At 36.8% G+C, this 19,365-nt stretch overlaps 1 protein-coding gene across 3 annotated transcripts in view; it reads right to left on the reverse strand.

Moving 5' to 3' along the window:
• rasgrp4 (RAS guanyl releasing protein 4) overlaps nt 1-19,365 on the reverse strand; it is a 29,128-nt gene that overhangs the window by 4,311 nt on the left and 5,452 nt on the right. For 2 of the 3 annotated variants that reach the window (XM_067390592.1, XM_067390590.1), the window contains exons 2-15: nt 16,652-16,827; nt 13,781-13,890; nt 13,446-13,504; nt 13,228-13,359; nt 11,438-11,579; nt 10,988-11,161; nt 8,607-8,723; nt 6,373-6,648; nt 5,939-6,019; nt 3,498-3,602; nt 3,206-3,315; nt 1,467-1,617; nt 1,345-1,381; nt 1,124-1,261 (exon numbers count right to left, since the gene is read on the reverse strand). In XM_067390592.1, the coding sequence (XP_067246693.1) occupies nt 1,124-1,261; nt 1,345-1,381; nt 1,467-1,617; nt 3,206-3,315; nt 3,498-3,602; nt 5,939-6,019; nt 6,373-6,648; nt 8,607-8,723; nt 10,988-11,161; nt 11,438-11,579; nt 13,228-13,359; nt 13,446-13,504; nt 13,781-13,890; nt 16,652-16,827 (1,808 nt within the window). The remainder of the gene's footprint in view (nt 1-1,123; nt 1,262-1,344; nt 1,382-1,466; nt 1,618-3,205; nt 3,316-3,497; nt 3,603-5,938; nt 6,020-6,372; nt 6,649-8,606; nt 8,724-10,987; nt 11,162-11,437; nt 11,580-13,227; nt 13,360-13,445; nt 13,505-13,780; nt 13,891-16,651; nt 16,828-19,365) is intronic. The other variant, XM_067390591.1, reaches the window with a different exon arrangement.

Consider the following 19,365-nt stretch of genomic DNA (forward strand, 5'->3'; position numbering starts at 1 on the left):
TCAAACAGTTTCTAGAATTATAACGCCCCCAATAAATTTACAAATGACAGCAAGCAGCAAATTACAGTTCAAGTCTATGCCATGAGTCGTTGTTTTTTTACACTCATTAGGACACATTTCTCGATACTTAGGTCAGTTTTGAAACTCTTCACACGCACAGAAGTTGCATTGATGCGTGTGACAATCTTTGATAGTGTTATGGAAGAATGACAATGGTTGAGTAGATTTAATGCATGTTGAATGTGAAATTAACAACTAACTGAAAGTTGGTTTGAACAGTGTGAAGACTTATGACTCAAGTATTTTGACTTATATCTAAGTGAAACAGAGAAGAGAAGTAGGGCGGGACTTGGTTCTGTCTATCGGTTGTTCATTGGATGGAGGCAGATCTGAATGCGAGCTTGAGGTCAAATTTAAGAATGTGGCGGGGTTTAAGCAGACTAAATGATTGGAGGAGTCCGACATGTAACACCAGACAGAAGTCTGTCATTTCACCAAAAGATTAAAGGCATTTAAAAATAAATCATATGCATGGATGAATCATTAGGATCAATATGATGCATTCAGAAAACAGACTGAATTTCCCTTTCACTTTGACATTATGGGGGGTAGCATACAATTATACTTATTATGAAATAGTAAGGGAAGTATGTAAAATAAAAATAATATAAAACATTTAATTAACATATAAATGTATAAAACTATTTACGAGGTTGCGATTTCACATGATGAGATTCGTTTTCTTACAATGAAGTAAGCATGAAGGTCCACCCTTAAACCTGAGTGCAGAGTGAACAGATCATACAAAATCGCCGCCAATTCGTAAAATGGTTACAAACTGCAATGAGAGTGTTTTGGTTTTCCTTCCTTTTAGCTCTGCTAGTTTTATGATCACACCATGGTCTCTGTCTTGTTGCATAATAATTCTCAAATCAATATTTCATATCCATTTAACTGATTTATGTGATAAATAAGCATTCAAAAATGGCATCATTATTGCAACCATTATAAACCTCTTCAGGACAGTCCCTCTATGCTATGATCACCCTGTTGGGGGTTATTTTGCCATATTGACCAGCTGCCTTACTGTATACGGTATCATGATTTGCATAAGAAAACTCACTCCAGCTGTTGCCCTTAGTGTGGAGGCCTGATATGGGGCCTGGGGTGCAGGGACATGAGCTACTGGTCACCTGGAACCTCTTCATACACTCCGTTCCCACCACATCCTTACAGTGCTTATGGCAGTTTACTCCACAGTCTGAAAGAGAGAGGAGGGCAGCAGGGTTAAAATGGTGCTGATGTGCCAATATATAGGAAACTAGTTGATTAGTATGTTCTAACCTTTGCAGTGGTAGCCTTGCTTTATGACTCCCCATAACTATTGGAACATAGAGGAAAAAAACTTTGATGAAATACAAAGACAGAATGGCACAAATGCATTGGTCCTCAGCTTAAACACTCACAAATCCTCCGCAGGAGTCACAGAATGTGGGCCTTTTGTACGTGGTCTCGTGAAAGTTGTGAAGGTTGTGGAGGTTGAAGCCGAGTTTAGCACACACTGACATCCCACGCATGAAATATGAAGTGATTTCCTCTCTACTGATCTCGCCTTCTCTGAAAAATGAAGGACAAAGCATGATTAATTTAATAAATTGTTTGCATCGACTCTAGTGAAGTGTAATCACACTTTTAAACATTTCGTTTAAAGGCACAATATGTATTTTTCGCCACTAGAGGTCGCTTATTCAAAACAAAGGCGTAGCTTGATGACGCATTGATTTTGCGGAATCATGGGAGGTGTTGTCTTCACGTCTACAGCCGGTGGAAAAGAATCCGACGGGACTCGGGCAGAAATCATATCCATGGATGAGCTAATGTATAAAGATTTATTAACGTTACTGTAGTATGAAGCAGGGTGGGGCTGAAAGCCGTTGGAGTGGAATGAAGCTGCTGAAGCGATTGCTAATGAGCGACAAGCGCGACACACTTCTCGAGAGCAGTGGAGCTTTTATTATGCCGCAGACGAGCGCTTCCGCTTCTTCCGGTCAAGCGTATATGTGGGGTTAAGCAGCACTGTTTATCATATTAGATACATTTGTGTGTTGGAAGTTGTTTTAGTGCTACTCTGCATTCGCTTGACGCTGCTATGAGACACTTGTTGTGCACTGCAGTAAGCTAGATCGATATTAGACATGGTTCATGCGGTAAATCAAGAAAGCAAGCTTAATAAGTATATAATAATATATTAAAGCATCTTTGGTGTTTCCGAGGGTAATGCGGATATGATGTCACTGATAGGCAACGCATGGACACGTCCAGAGTCCTGGTTAAAATTGCTTATTTCTCTGGATTTAAACATTCTTGGATACATTTGGGATAATGTAAGTACACTAGTCAACAAAATATATAATATTGTTCTAGTGGTTTTTGGATGTTTTAATCTAAAAATTGTACATATTGTGCCTTTAATATATCTCAGATTGTGTTCTACTGAAAGACATGTACACCTAGGATGGCTTTAGGGTGAGTAAATTATGGGACAATATTCATTTTTGGGTGAACTATTCCTTTAAAACTGGGCAATCCCTAGTTTAGGGTTAGTACGTTTATTTATATATATATATATATATATATATATATATATATATATATATATATATATATATATATATATAAAAACACACACACATACACACACACACACACATATATATATATATATATATATATATATATATATATATATATATATATATATATATATATATATATATATATATATATATATATATATATATATGTAAACACACACACATACACACACAAATATATATATATATATATATATATATATATATTATATATTGATCAAAAGTGACAAAGGCATTTGTAATGTTACACAACATATATTATAATGATTTCTGAAGGATCATGTGACACTGAAGGCTGGAGTAATGATGCTGAAAATTCAGCTTTGATCACTGGAATAAATGTCATTTTACAGTACATTAAAATAGTGAACAGATATGTTTACTGTATTTTTGATCAAATAGATGTAGTCGTGGTGAGCTCAAGAGACTACCTTCTAAAACATTAAAAACTCTTACAAACTTTTGAACGAAGAAATGTATCAGTTTCATTTCTGTTCTCATTATGTTCTCTGGAGTTGCGTCTATCAGAGTATAAAAAGGCCTCGTCTTACCTATCGCTCTCGTGCGTGCAGAAGGAGAAGGGGAAATTTGCAGCGATCTTCTCAAAGTCATCCAAAGAAATGTAGCCGTCCATGTTCAAATCATAGTTCTTCATGATGGACTGCAGGGGGCAACACAATCATTGTTATTTTGAATGTGAGAGACTGACATCTGAAATCAGTTTGTGACATTTGGTCTTGCACGCTGTTAAGGAAGTGAGAGTGGCGAGCAAGGAACCGGCAGTCGCACTGTCACAGTAAGGAACTGGCCCTAAGAGCGGGAATAAGCACGTTTCTCACTTACATCCACCATCTGTTTAACGTGTTTGGAGATGGTGGCGGGATCCAGGCGTGGAGTCAGTCCCGATCCCCACTCTGCTACCACAGGGGGCTTCACTGGAGCTACGGGCTAGAGAAAAAGTGCAGTCAGAGACCGGACAGTTTTGTTTTGACACTCAACGCCAGCTCGTATCAGATCAGCGACGATCAGCAACACTATACCAATGAAGCCGGTTTATTTGTAAAACGCAAATGCTGTCACAGGCATTATAGGAAATAATCAAAAAAGTTTGTACGTAACAACACCCACACTGAAAGCAACGAAGATAACGATCGCACGTCTTTCAGCAATGTGTCTTTTTTGTGGTTTTCTTTGAAGTGTGCTTGCACAAAGAGGAGTGCGCTGAGCCCTGTACCCACACAACAGATCGGGATACTCCCTGTCTATAAACAGGTCACATACAAGGTCAGACAATATGAAAACACTGGCTGAAGTCATGAATATCAGCCTGTTGAATATTTCTAATACGTAATACACGTCAAAGTATGTTCATGCAGTCTTTTAGATGTTAGAGACAACTACATTTTCACACTTTATGAAAAAAATCTTGAGTGCTACTCGCATTGGGAAATAATGCCAAGGTGCCGTTGGAGGTTACCAGGGTGTTGTTATGTGGTTGCTAATAGGTTTTGAGAGGTTTTAAGGGTGTGGTTGCACACCTCCAATTCTATGATATGATAGTCCATATATGTTATTTTTCACTCACAGAATGTTTATGATTATTGTGACCCAAAATGAGTTAATTTGTAGTGCGATGCCATTTGTGACCTTTTTGAGCTCTTTTGCAAATAAATTTGATTGCAAAATAGAAATTTGTAATTGGTGTCAATAGGAGTACAATTACCTGTGAAGATCTTGATGCATAAATTGCAAATTTTTCCATTTTATTTTTTTCAAGATGGATAGATGGATGCATGATAGATAGATCCCTATAGTGATTGATTATGTTGTCCACCTGTTTCTAGTTTGATTCATGATTATTCTGTGTATTTATACTACTTGGTTTCTTCAGTTCATGGTCGGTTATTGTTTTTGTTCGAAAAGCTGTTACGCCTCAACTTCATCTTCCTTGAATCAACGTAACATATATAAAATGTAAATAAATATATATAAATATATACACACTGGAGAGTCGCACCAGCTCAGCTTCTCAGCTTCATAAAAATATCCAAATGTCTGACATTTTAAGAGACTTGCTGGCTTATGACACACAGTCATGAGAGTATGATAGGATGATATCATTTAATGTTTTTTTATGAATTTTTCTCTGGAACCACATGACTTTGCACTGGCAAAATAAGCAGTGAAGCAGTTTTGCTAAAATAACTTCTTTCTAAGAAATAATAATGTCAAACAACTTAAGGTGATTAAATACATAAAAAAAATGCTTACAATAGATGTATATTCAAATCATTGCATCTATAAATTAATATATTTGAATAAATTAATATTTAAGAAATATATAAATAAATATGTGACCCATGCTGGCAAAATGGGTGGGAATGCACACGGGTTAATTTCTAGCTACAGGCAAAACAAGTGAAAAATGTCAATTTTGGTCAAAATTGAGATTTTCGCAAAAATTAGTTAATTAAGCCCTCGTCTAGTGATACCAATGTTCTAAATAGCAATTAAACATCTAATTTATTTGTGCATTTTCTGAGAGGAGTACCTTTCCTTTGTCCATGAAAAGTTTTTCTCTGCTCGCTTCTAGGCGACTGGTGCTTTCCTCAGCATAAGTTTAGTACTGTTGTAAAGCGCAGCATTCAAACTTTGTGAATATTCATAGTGAATTTTCGATGGCATGAGTCTGAACCAATGAAATGTGATTTTTAAACTCATACTGATGTAAACAAAGCAATCTCGCGCTGACTGACAGATCCGAAGCGCGCGCACAAAGACGCCGTGATCCCGATATACACAGAATTACAGTATTTCAAAAAATCTGTCTTGGCGAGTATTCACGCAAACATTATCTGTCTTATGTGAACCTTTGGTTAAAAGCATCTGATGTGTAACATCATATTAGATCCGTGTGATACAGTAGGTCTTAAGATATAGGCTGTCTGTTTCATTAATTTAATCAAACATTTGTGAAATCATGGAAAAAAGTTGAATACATATATATTTTTTTCAAATAGATATGGGTTTTTGACTTGGTTTGTGCCAAATCTGGTGGTATTACCAGGGATTTTAAGGTATGGTTGAGAGATGATTTTGTTTTTTAAATAGAGAATATGAGAATTATTCATTTTTGAAAATTTGCTCATTGCAACTGTCACATATATAATAATGAGAACAATGTTGAACCATTGACACTAATATGTAGTGTTAGAGGCTTGATTGAATCTTCAACCCAAACATGAGCTACAGACAGATAACAATGTTTATTTTGAGGGCCTCACCTGAATTTTGGGGTTCTTGGGTTCCTTGGCGTAGGAGAGCTCATATATCTCATCCTCCGTGTAACACAAGTCTAGCGAGAGCTGTGGGCAAGGTGGGGCAGAATCGTTACACATGAGAGGACGCCAACTGTTTGCAATCCACATCTCTCAGTATCACACACAAACAGCCGAGCATAACCACAAAGATGAGGGCTGCCCGGTGAGATTTTAAAAATACTCTTTAGGCTTATAAATAGATGCAGGCTCTCTATGGAAATGACATAAAGACATATTTACATGCTTCTAAACAGGTACAATTATTCCACGTACTGGTCATGTATTCACAAGCCACAGCATGAGGCACAACAAACACTTCCGAGAAGAGAGGCTTTCCAGTAAAAATGGATTTGTTGTTAACAAATCACTCTCAAACCACCATTTTCCCTCTGTCTCACCGTTAGCAGGTGCAGCAGGTCTTTGTTGGCTTCAAACGGCGGGGTGCATTCATGGATGGCCAACAAGTCGCTAATGTTGCTGTATAAATGCTGCAGTTTCCCCAGGTTGATCTTATCGTCCTCAAGGTAGTCAGGCAACGCCTCGTTGAGGGAGATGAGATCTTTGAGATGAACACCCAAGATGGGCACCTTGAATCCAGTGCATTCGCTGTACACCCGCCTGTAGTTTGAATAGTTGCTGTAGGATGACAGCAGCTCTGTGAGCTCACTGAGAGTCTGTGGGAAAGAGGGAAGATAACATATTAATAATAATACAAGTTAGATCTCATTTTATTATTTTATTGGTATCATTTAACATTATTTAAAGGTGCAGTAAGCGATTTCTGAGAAACACTGTTGATATTTGAAATCAGCCCAAACAAACACACTCCTCCCTTCACATTGCTCCGCCCCTAAAATGCACGAACATGCAATGCAAGAGTTATAATGACACTCAAAACTGTCCTGGTACTACAGCCAACATTTCAACAATAGCATATCTTGGTTCTGTGAAACATAGCAAAGCCAACGTTGCTCACCTTGGCGTCCGTTTTCAGTCCTTCCTTCCTGGTCTTTCCAGTGCTGGAAAGCTTTTCTAATATTAACGCGGGTCCTAAAGCACACCCCCTACTGTTGATTGACTCACTCTCCTCCCCCATCATGAGTGGACACACCCCCTACTGTTGATTAGCTCACTCTCCTCCCCCATCATGAGTGGACACACCCCCTACTGTTGATTGGCTCACTTTCTCTCCTCCCTATCATGAGTGGACACGCCCCCTACTGTTTATTGGCTCTCTCTCTTTCCTCTCCATCATGAGTGGAAACGCCCCCCACTGTTTATTGGCTCACTCTCTCTCCTCCCCATCATGAGTGGACACGCCCCCTACTGTTTATTGGCTCACCCTCTCTCCTCCCCATCATGAGTGGACACACCCCCTACTGTTGATTGGCTCACTTTCTCTCCTCCCTATCATGAGTGGACACGCCCCCCTACTGTTTATTGGCTCTCTCTCTTTCCTCCCCATCATGAGTGGAAACGCCCCCCACTGTTTATTGGCTCACTCTCTCTCCTCCCCATCATGAGTGGATCGCTTACTGCACCTTTAATGTAATATCTAACATAAAATAACACTGAATAATACTTTTACAAAATGTATTAATCTTTCAACATATACTAATACATTCTCTAACATTTCAAGATGTATAAATTAATATTAGCCTAATGTACACTAGCGTTCAAAAGGGGGGAAAGTAACTTGGGGAAAGTTACTTTTAAAAGTAATATGTAACAGCATTGCGTTACTCGCTAAAAAAGTAACTAATTGCATAACTTTTAATGAAAAGTAATGCATTATGTTACCTTTGTGTTAAATTTTCTGCTGAATAAAGGTATTCACTTTCTTTCTTTAAACTTTTGAAACCAGAATTAACAATGAACAATAGTATATTTCACATAAATTGGCATTAAAAAACAATTGTTCATTGTTAGTTTATTATACCCTAAGGCATTAACTAATGTTAACAAATCAAAAACGTTACCATTTTGTGTTTTTTGTTATTTAGTATTTATTATTTATTTAATTTAGTACAGTTTACCATTTTCATATTTCAATTTCATCAGACTCCGCTTTGCCATTTCTCTCTGCCAAATTCCATTCACTTTTTATTTTATTTTTATAGAGATTTTTAGTGTCCTGCTCACAGAAACAGTTCAACCTAAAGCAACCTGCGCTGTACTGTACCTTGTGCAAGGGCAAAACAGCAGGATTGCTATTTCAATTGTCCTTCTAAAATAGGACAACAACTAAAACATTTACGTAAGGAGCCTGAATACTTGAGTAACATGGGCCCACAAATTGGGGGGGAAACCTAGATTTCTGTGGATATGGCTCCACTAGATGCAACAACTGCATATTATAACTGAACTTATATTAAACACTGAAAACAATGAAAGCAATTGCTTTGCTGTGGAGTATGTGAACTTCGCTAAAGGTATCTTTAGTATAATTTAACTTATATGAGTGTATTGTATAATTACTTTTCACCTCCTGGGACCAATTAACTTCGCACTAATCAAAGATCAATATATATCTGAAAGATCAATGGCTTAAAATCATGCAATTAGTTAAGTCCTTGTAAAAATAGTTGCGTGTAAGCAAAGAGGATTTTGCAATTCTGGGGGTCAGACTGACCTTTGTGACATCAGAGGACAGCAGGCTGGCTGTATCTTTAAGACGAGAGATAGAACTATGACACAGACCTCCTATCACCGCCATCAGAGTATTGAAATTCTGTAGAGATCTCAGCTTCTGCTCAAACGGGTACAGATGAGAAAAAAAGCAGTGAATCAAACCATTGCATTCTCTAGACGCATGGCAACACTGTGTTGCTTACATCCTCTTTCCTGTAAAAAGCACTTGAAAGCAAGAGTTATGCAACAGTTCTCCCAAATCATTTCCCAATACAGGAACATTACTCTTGAATGGCACACTTATATGCCATTATATTTTCCTCACCGCCAAATCATTTGACGCATTTGCGTGTGCTCTAGGTGTTTTCTTTGGGTTGTCTCGTTCGTACATTTATGTTTGTGTGGTTAAATACAGGGCAGCACACAAAGCACATATGATGTAATCGTTTCCTCTGAACAAATACATGAAATGTTCAGGCATCCTCAAAGTGAGCTGTCGTGACGATATGATGAATTTCCACGATTTTAAATTTTGTAATCCAAAAAATGTCGTGCCTTGATTGTCATGCTGTAAAATGTTTTACGATGAGTCAGACACCTCACGGACAGATATCACAGGCAACCTAAAAAACGAATAGCCGCAGGGTTGGACTCAAACCACATGTTTTGTCATGCTAGGGCCTTTCTACAGTACATTTTACGTCAGTGTCTTCATGGAAAGTTACAGATGTACTGTTCTAGAGCAGGCTTCTGAAACATACATATTACAACATGTACAATTCTTTCATTTTCAGATCCACAACAGGACACAACAGTGACTGCTCAGTGATTTTTTTTTTAGCAACATTGGTTTCTAGAACTGTTTATCCAATTCATTTTCTCCAAAGAGTATTTCAAAACATTCTTCAATAAAGAGTTCAAGGTCATAAAACAAACCAACCAGTTCTGAGAAGAATCACAACAGTACAAACTTTGATTACAAGCAGGAAAAAATACAAAAGAAGTACATACTGTGTATAAATTAATAAATTGGCAATGATGTAAACAAAACAGCTAATTAAATAATATGCTGATTACATAAACTATTAATTATATGTAAATTATTGTGTGTGTGTATATATATAGATATATATATATATATATATATATATATATATATATATATATATATATATTCGTTTTTAGATTATTACAAAATGTCATTATATATATGTACACAAAATATATAGTTTATTACAAAGTCACTATATACATTTTATATAGTATTTTATAATATTTTATATTTATACACACACACACACACATATATATATATATATATATATATATATATATATATATATATATATATATATATATATATATATATATATATTTAGTGAGATTTTATTAGCTATATATATATATATATATATATATTTAGTGACATTTTATTAGCTATATATATATATATATGTATATACACACAGTACAGTCCAAAAGTTTGGAACCACTAAGATTTTTTATGTTTTTAAAAGAAGTTTCTTCTGCTCACCAAGGCTACATGTATTTAATTAAAAATACAGTAAAAACAGTAATATTGTGAAATGTTATTACAATTTAAAATAACTGTTTTCTATTTGAATATATTTCACAAAGTAATTTATTCCTGTGATGGCAAAGCTGAATTTTCAGCATCATTACTCCAGTCTTCAGTGTAACATGATCCTTCAGAAATCATTCTAATATGCTGATCTGCTGCTCAAGAAACATTTAATGTGTTCAATTGTACAAAATATTTGTGTACAATATTTTTTTTCAGGATTATTTGATGAATAGAAAGTTCAAAAGAACAGTGTTTATCTGAAATCTAATCTTTTGTAACATTATAAATGTCTTTACTGTCACTTTTGATTGATTTAATGCATCCTTGCTGAATAAAAGTATTAATTTCTTTAATTTCTTTAAAAAAACAAAAAAAAAAAAAAAAATTCTTACTGACCCCAAACTTTTGAACGGTAGTGTATAATGCTACAGAAGCTTTGTATTTCAGATAATATATATATATATATATATATATATATATATATATATATATATATATATATATAATATAATATATATCAGTGTAACCAGAGCTTTGTTGCCACTTCATATTTCTTCCTCTCCAGGATTCTATACTGAGAATTTGGCTCGCTTTTTTACAAACTAAGTTGAAATTACCTGGACTTAAATCTTCTACAGAATCATATCATTTAACAACCTCTGATCCCATTGTAGGTGTCTTGAAACATTTATATTTAATTGCTAAAAGTCAATTTCTCAGGAGTAAATGAATGATACCTGTATTTCTGGAACCCTACCATTGCACTTGACTGAATGTGTGCGTTTGTTTGCGATTACCTGTGCTACATGAATGAACTTGGTGAAGACCTCTGCTCGCTGCTGTGGGGTGTGTCTGTTGAGGATCATGAGCTGGACCCACTGGGAGACTCCGTTGCAGAGCATGACAGAGCGCTCGAGCGCCGGATTATCCCTCACTGAGCCATGAACCACGTAACTGCGGTAGTCCAGGAACTATCGTGACACACAACAACAGTCACAGCTGAATCCAGATGCAAGCACTCACGAATGTGATCGGCAAGAGATAACAATCCTCTGATATGAATTGACATGTCCAGGTATGAGTGCAACGGGTGTGATCGTGGTTGCTTTATTAGTCAGCTTATCTGTGCCGTCACTACAGCGCTATACTGAGGTTAGACAGTCACATAAACTCAGACTGCACTAGCTCTCTCCGCAACATCTGGTCAGATGTGAGCGATACTATCATATGCCTTCGGGTTGACTTACTGAGACGTTGCAGAAGTTTTTGAACTCCAAGTAGCTGAGGTGTTCGGCCATCTCATCTGGCTCCATGTGGTCAAACAGCAGCGAAACCTTCCTTTTCTTCACTGAGGGAGAGGGAGTCTGGGAAACATTCACTGGAGGATTACTGGTTTCAGACATAGTGATGGACAGACAGAAACCAAATAGATCGTCACAAATCAGACTGGTGAAGCCAAAAATGTCGTCAAAAACAAAGACAGTCAAAATACTGTTCAGAAGCTTGTTACATAAAACCATAAACCATTTTCATTTTATTAACATCTGTATTTGTTAATAGTTTGTTAACAGTATTATATACACTGCCCAGCCAAAAAAAAAAAAAGTTTGGATTTAAATAAGGTAAATGCTTAAGAGTCTATGAGTGGATCGTTATTGCAGTATATGTTTGGGAACAGTTCTTCTAACCATAATTGATGGAATGTGTAGCTTTTCATTTCTTAAACAACCTACAAGGCACATCATGACCAAATTCCAGGATGACAAAGCCAAGATTCATCAGGCTCAAATTGTGAAAGAATGGCTGGGAGGGAGCATGAGGTGTTATTTTCACACATGAATTGGCACCTCCAGTCTAGACCTTAAATTCATTGAAAGTCTTTGGGATGTGCTGGAGTAGACTTTTGCATTGTCAATACAAGATCTTGAACAAAAATTGATGCACCTCTTGATGGAAATAACATCACAACATTTATTTCCATCAAGAGGTGCATCAATTTATGGTAAAGATCTTAAGCGTTTGCCTATTTAAATCCAAGCAGCATTATTGTACAGTTATCAATACTATGAAATAACACAAATTGAATTACGCAGTGACTAAACAAATCAAAACTATCAAAACTTTTATAAGTCATGAAAAGCATGAATACAAGTGAGTCTAAAACTTTCACTTAAAGTAGATGTAGGGTTACTAAAGCCCCATTCACACCATGAACGATAACTATAAAGATAACTATAACGATGACTATATTAGCGTCCACACCAACGAACGATAACGGTCTGTTTATCCACGCTGTGGTTTCAAAGTGTGTACAACGTGTTTTTGCTGTTCTTGTTGCATTTACATGGCTTTAACCAGCAGATGTCCTCAGCATGCTTTGTTTCGAGTGAATAGCTAGTGTAATCGATCTAATATAACAGTGAATTTAGCTGTTGAAATCAATATAGTGGAATAAAAACATTGTCTTTTTTTTCACTGCAACTTCAAAGGAAGCAAGACAATGTTGTCAAAACTAACGTAGGATACTTGAGATAAATTTATGTTACACTGTTTGCTAGCCTGGCATATATTGATAATACTTCTCAACATTTATTTCGAGTGTATGACCAATTGTTTTCCGTATATACATTTTCTTTAAAGTGTTCTTGAAAAGGGGGCTTGATTTGTAAAACTGTGGTAGATTTTTCTGGACCTCGGCGATTAACTTCTCCACAATGTCGTCTGCCATTTTAAATGCACAAGCTCTTAAATTAGAATGGATTCTGATTGGCTGTAAGTGTTTCAACAAATGGAAAAAATCGTTCTGAAAGTGATCCAAACGATATTGTTTCTCTATATTGTTATCGTTATAGCTGTGGTGTGGACAGTGCTATTCTTTTATATTTAGAATGATTTTTAGAACTATATATTTATCGTTATCTTTATAGTTATCGTTCTTGGTGTGAACAGGCCTTAACGCTCTGGCAATGGCAGAACACGTTTTTGGCATGCCAAAGTACTAAAGCTAGTATTGAATCTCGAATATAAAAACACTCACATGTAAGGTGTATTGAAGAGCTGATAGTGTGAATCGGTTCCTTCAACCCTGACCAGAGCCCAGAGATCTCCCATTGCTTCTTCTAATAGAGGGTCCACCTCAAACATCAGCCGGAAATGATTAATCCACTCCCTGAGAGACAGAAGAAGTGGACAAATCCAATAAATCTCTTCATTCATTCAGTGATTTTTAGGTGCATGTGTGAATGTTCCACCAACCTGATAAAGTGGCAGATTTGTGGGCGCCTCTGTCCCCTTTTCTCTGCAGGACAATCCTTATATGTTATCACAAGTCAAGGAGGAAGAACAGAAAAACGAGACTACAAACACTTACACTCAGTGAAAATAATCCGCCATCAATAAAGAGGCTAAACTAAAACAGGGCAGCTCTTGTTTCTTTGTCAGTGGGATTAAGGCTGCATGTTGCTGTGACTGAACCCAAGACTATTCTATGAATGATGGACTCAGCTGCTCTGGGATCAGCTGCATAAACCAATCTTTTCCAATTAGGGTTCAGGTCGAGGTAAAATAATAGCAGTGGTGCTTGAAGGAGGATATAGAGAAAGTAGCTTATGGGCGAAGATGTGTGATGGTACGACCCAGTTATGCATCATCAGGGTCATGTGGACAAACTGCGTCCCTCTGATCAGTTTCCCTTCTGAGTCTACAAAACAAAACATGTTAGAATTAGATACAAAATGGTTTCCAGGGCATTACTATGCAGTTGCAAGGGGATTTCTAATCAAAATGATTTCTAGTCAAATGATCCCAACACCAAGTGTGTGTCTATACTGTCCTCTCTGTGCATGGCTTGGATTTCGCCTTCAATATGTTTTTTTTTTTTTTTTCTTAGAAAGTCTCTTCTCAATATGCTGCATGATTTCAGGAATCATTCAACCTTGGCAGAAATGGTTCAAGACGAGTTTAGTATTGTTTTAATGTTATTGACCGATGACCAATAAATGGCCAACATTAATATCCATATCACTATGATCAAATGCTTTGTTAACTGCTGTTTTCTCACCGCTGTCATTTTGTTGTGTTTATTCTGTTATTGAGAGGAAAGTGCGCAGCACATATTGACATATTCTAAACTTTGCTCTCAGCTGCGTGGATGGTATCGGGATGTTTGTTAACATTATATCACTGCAAAGGTATTTCCACCTTCTTTTTACTTATATTGGTTCTATTGTATGGAGCCCCACACATGACATGCAGAAAAAAAAAATAGTAGGCTAAACAGTTTGCATGATTTACTAATTTGTTCCCCCGATTTATAAATTGTACGCTCAATTTACTAATTTGTTCACTCGATTTGCTAAACCACGCACTATTTTGCAAGTCGAGGACACAAAATAGTTAACCATGTGCACGATTTAGCAAATTGAGGGAACTAAATAGTAAATAATCCGCGTGATTTAGCAAATGGAGGGAACGAAATAGTAAATAATCCGTGTGATTTGGCAAATCAAGGAAACAAAATAGTAAATCTTGTGCACGATTTAGCAAATCGAGGGAACGAAATAGTAAATAATTTGTGTGATTTGGCAAATCGAGGGGAACGAAATAGTTAATCGTGCGCACGATTTAGCAAATCGAGGGAATGAGATAGTAAATAATCCGTGTGATTTGGCAAATCAAGGAAACAAAATAGTAAATCTTGTGCACGATTTAGCAAATCGAGGGAACGAAATAGTAAATAATTTGTGTGATTTGGCAAATCGAGGGGAACGAAATAGTTAATCGTGCGCACGATTTAGCAAATTGAGGGAACGAAATAGTAAATCATTTGTGTGATTTAGCAAATCGAGGGAACGAAATAGTAAATAATTTGTGTGATTTAGCAAATCGAGGGAACGAAATAGTAAATAATCCGCGTGATTTAGCAAATCAAGGGAACGAAATAGTTAATTGTGCGAACGATTTAGCAATTAGAGGGAATGAAATAGTAAATCATCCACGTGATTTAGCAAATCGAGTGAACAAAATAGTAAATCATTTGTGTTATTTAGCAAATCGAGAGAACGAAATAGTAAATAATCCGCATGATTTGGCAAATTGAGGGAACGAAATAGAGAATTGTGCATGATTTAGCAAATCAAGGGAACGAAATAGTAAATCATCCACGTGATTTAGCAAATCGAGGGAACAAAATAGTTAATCGTGTGCACAATTTAGCAATTCAAGGAAATTAAATAGTAAATCATCCGCGTGATTTAGCAAATCGAGGGAACGAAATAGTTAATCGTGTGCACGATTTAGCAATTCAAGGAAATTAAATAGTAAATCATCCGCGTGATTTAGCAAATCGAGTGAAGGAAATAGTAAATCGTGTGCACGATTTAGCAAATCAAGGATACAAAATAGTAAATCGTGCACACGATTTAGCAAATTGAGGGAACGAAATAGTAAATTGTGCACACAATTTGCTTTTGTTTTTCTTGCCATGTCATGTGAGGGGCTGCGTATATTCTTGTAGCTTACATGTGCACGAGTGCGAATACGAGCAGAAAGTTGGTGGCCACTGGTGTCACTAATATCAAGTGATTCTGAATTCTACATATAACCCCTTTCCTTTTTTTGGGTAAATATTCCTTTAAAGTACAGTGTGAAAATCAATATTAATTTTGAGGTTAACTAATGATTACATTTAACATTGTTATTAAATTATAATTATTTTTAATAATCAAATTTAAAGTGAGAACTGAATGACAGAAAATGTAATCTAAATGTAAATAAAAAGGGAAATAAACATGATATATTTAGTATCAACCAAGACTGATGAATTAAACAAAATCTCAAATATTGGCCAATAACAGATATCAATAACAGATATCAATAACAGATATGCTACTAATATATAGTGCATCCTTAGCTCAATACTTATGTAAGAAAAATGCAAAGTGCATTACAATTAAAACAGCAAAAGGGGGATGATGAAAAAACAACTGAGAGAGTGGGGGAGAGACATCTAAAGATAGAGAGAGCAGGCCTGCGAAACTGAGGCACACAATCAGGCTTTGTCTCATTAGCATAGAGGGACAAACACATTCCCAGGCCCTGAATGCTAGTAAACCAAAAGATTTCCCTCTGTTTCTCTTTTTCTCTGTCCCTCTCTCTCTGACAAGAGCAGCTGTCCCTCTGTCCCTCACACTACTCGGCAGACTTACATAATCTGGCAGGCACATGGAGACTGGGAATGATGGGCACATGAGGCCAGAGACAGGGCTGAGAACCCGAGAAAAGTGGGAGATGTATGAATTTCTGTTGTGACAAGTGATGTAAACTATGCTTGCGACTCGGAAGTCATCATTTGGTCATGTTTTATTCATGAAAACAGGACAAGCAACCTGTTGAATGCAAATGGCTGCCATGTAGGGTGGGGCTGACATTGATAGACAGGTACAGCTGAGCCGGACACTGACCGAAGTTGTGGAGGCAGCGGATGATGAGTTCGTCCAGGCTGGCACAGCGGAAAGACTGAGGCTGTGGATTCTGAAGAACCCGGCTGATCTCCTGAGGACTAGGGCAAGTCATCCTCCTCTGTACTGGTCTTCTGCTCTTTATCACACCCCCGCCCTCCGGGCGGGATTTCCTACTGCTGGAGACAGGTGAAAAAAGATTGAGTTTTGAAGTCCTTGATGCTGTTAAAATACCCAGTTGCAAAGTACAAACAATGTGATCAACAGTACCAATGGGACATGGACCCATGCATTTATTTCAAATTCAAATTGGCTCTCACAAACAAACAAAACATAGTATCTATAGCAACAGACGTAGTTTTAGCTGCCCATCAAACCACAGAAGTTTCAGTAACGAAATCACATAGGTCATTTGTCTTTACCAGGCTGAGCAGCATTTAGATCTTTTGTTTAATATTATGAAATGTGCTGTTGATGTTGAACACTTCATTTGTGGTTGTTTAATGCTGCATTGAAAACCACAGCAGTGATGGTGGAGCTTTGATAACATCTGTGTCATAGGTTAAATATGATCTGTTCATGAGAAATATTGTGTTTTGCTAAAACTAGGTATCAGCAGTAAAGGTACTGCACCTAACTTGCCTTTTTATGCTAAAATCCTCTTTGTTTTCTCATAGGTCTGACATAAAGTTTCACATGGCGTACATCATAAAAGATTATCACTGTAGGAGAGCTGAGTCATATTAAAGTGTGAGAATATCATAGAGACTTGAGGCATGGGATCTTTTGACTTCTTGGGCCAATAAGCAAACACCTAGCAACCACTTAGAAACGCCTTAGCAACCATCCATAACTCTTTAACACCCCAACAACTATTTAAGGGGGATCACACTACACTTTTCATTCCATTGACTTCCATTCTTACGCATGCAAATGCGGGATACAGGAAACACTAGCTCAAGTGCAGAAGTTTTGCATTTCGCTGAGTTACAAAGTTTAATCTTGACCTGTGAATTTGTATCACGTGAAGGTATATGAACAATATAAGACTGATACGGCACACCGTGACCTTTTAGCTGAATAAAAACTTTAAATCTAAGTAGAACACCTTAGAAACCACATATAAATAACCTATCAATCACCAAGAACACCCCAACACCTTCTTAGAAACGCCCTAGCAACCACACAGAACACTTTAGCAACCACTTAGGAATTACATAGTAACCACACATTACCCTTTCACAATCACTTATAAATACCGTACAAACCATTCAGAACACATTAGCAACCACTTAGAAACACCCTAGTAACATCCCAGAACAACATAGCAACCATACAGAAATGCCATAGCAACCACTTAGACCACTTAGAAATGCAAGTAACAACTTGCCAGTACACTCTAACCCACAGAAGACCTAGTGACTGGATAGCAACACCTTAGCAACAAGGGCTGAGCACTGACACAAATTTCAGGATTCCATTTGATTCGATTCACAAGCTTGCGATTCGATTCAAATTGATTCAATATCGATTAATTGGGGCCTATCATGGCAATATCGAAGAACAGGTTAAGTAGAAATACAATAGTGCATATATTTATCAAAATGCTTCTCTCGAAGTTATTTTTTTCTAGCTGACCAACAAGTTTTTGGACACTGAATGGCTTTTCTGAGGTAATGTATTGTTTACAAGCTGTTTTATTGACGTCTTTCCAAGGTTGAAGCACTGATTTAGTGATTACATGAGACATAAGTTGTATAATATCTTTCAATATACCTTCATATGCAGGCCCGGATTAAGAACACATTGGGCCCTGGGGCTATAGCAACACTAAGGGCCCCCTTTCATATGATTGCCATGCCACAGTGTCTTGTACCACAAGAATTTTTTTTTTAATTATTATTATTTTTATATTTTTTAAAAATTCCTTTTATCAAATCATTTTATATAAGCACACTAAATATTCCATGCTATTAACATATTTTAAAAAATATTTAACATATAAAATATTTAACATATTTTAAAATTATATTGCATATATTGCTGACACAATAATTCTTTCCTCTGATTAACACAAAATAAACTATTTTGAAGAATGTGGGTAACCAAACCGTTGATGGTCCCCAGTGATTTCCACATTATATATATTTTTTTCCTACTATGGAAATGAATGGGGACCAGCAACTGTTTGGTTACCCACATTCTTTAAAATATTTTCTTTTGTGTTCAACAGAAGAAAGAAACTCATTCAGGTTTAAAACAACTTGAAAGTGAGTATGTGATGACAGGATTTTAATTTTTGGGGTGAACTATCCCTTTAAGCACAAGGGTCCGCATGCTATTAGGATGCTGTCACTTTAAGACCTGCACGCGTCCGATTTTCTCAACTCACTTCAGACATAACCAACTGTGTTTATGTAAACCTTTTGTGTATTTGACAGTATTATAGCGCAATCAGACGCGAAAGATGAAGTCCAGTAGTCAGGTGCTGTTTGACAGGCTTAAGTGTGTGTGCACGCTTCGGGTGTATGGGGTTGGGGTCAGAAAAAGCGCATCTCAGAACAGCACACGAATGACAGGTTTAACTGGCTTTTAAAGCACATGCAAATAAAGAACTTGTGATTGCGAATAAGTGCAGTGTCCCGTGAGTAACTCTACCGCTGTGTTAACGTGTGATGTGAATGTGTCGAGGTCGAGATGTACGGATGCGGCACCAG

This window comes from Chanodichthys erythropterus, chromosome 7 (assembly GCF_024489055.1).
Source record: "Chanodichthys erythropterus isolate Z2021 chromosome 7, ASM2448905v1, whole genome shotgun sequence".
Classification (NCBI taxonomy): Eukaryota; Metazoa; Chordata; class Actinopteri; order Cypriniformes; family Xenocyprididae; genus Chanodichthys; species Chanodichthys erythropterus.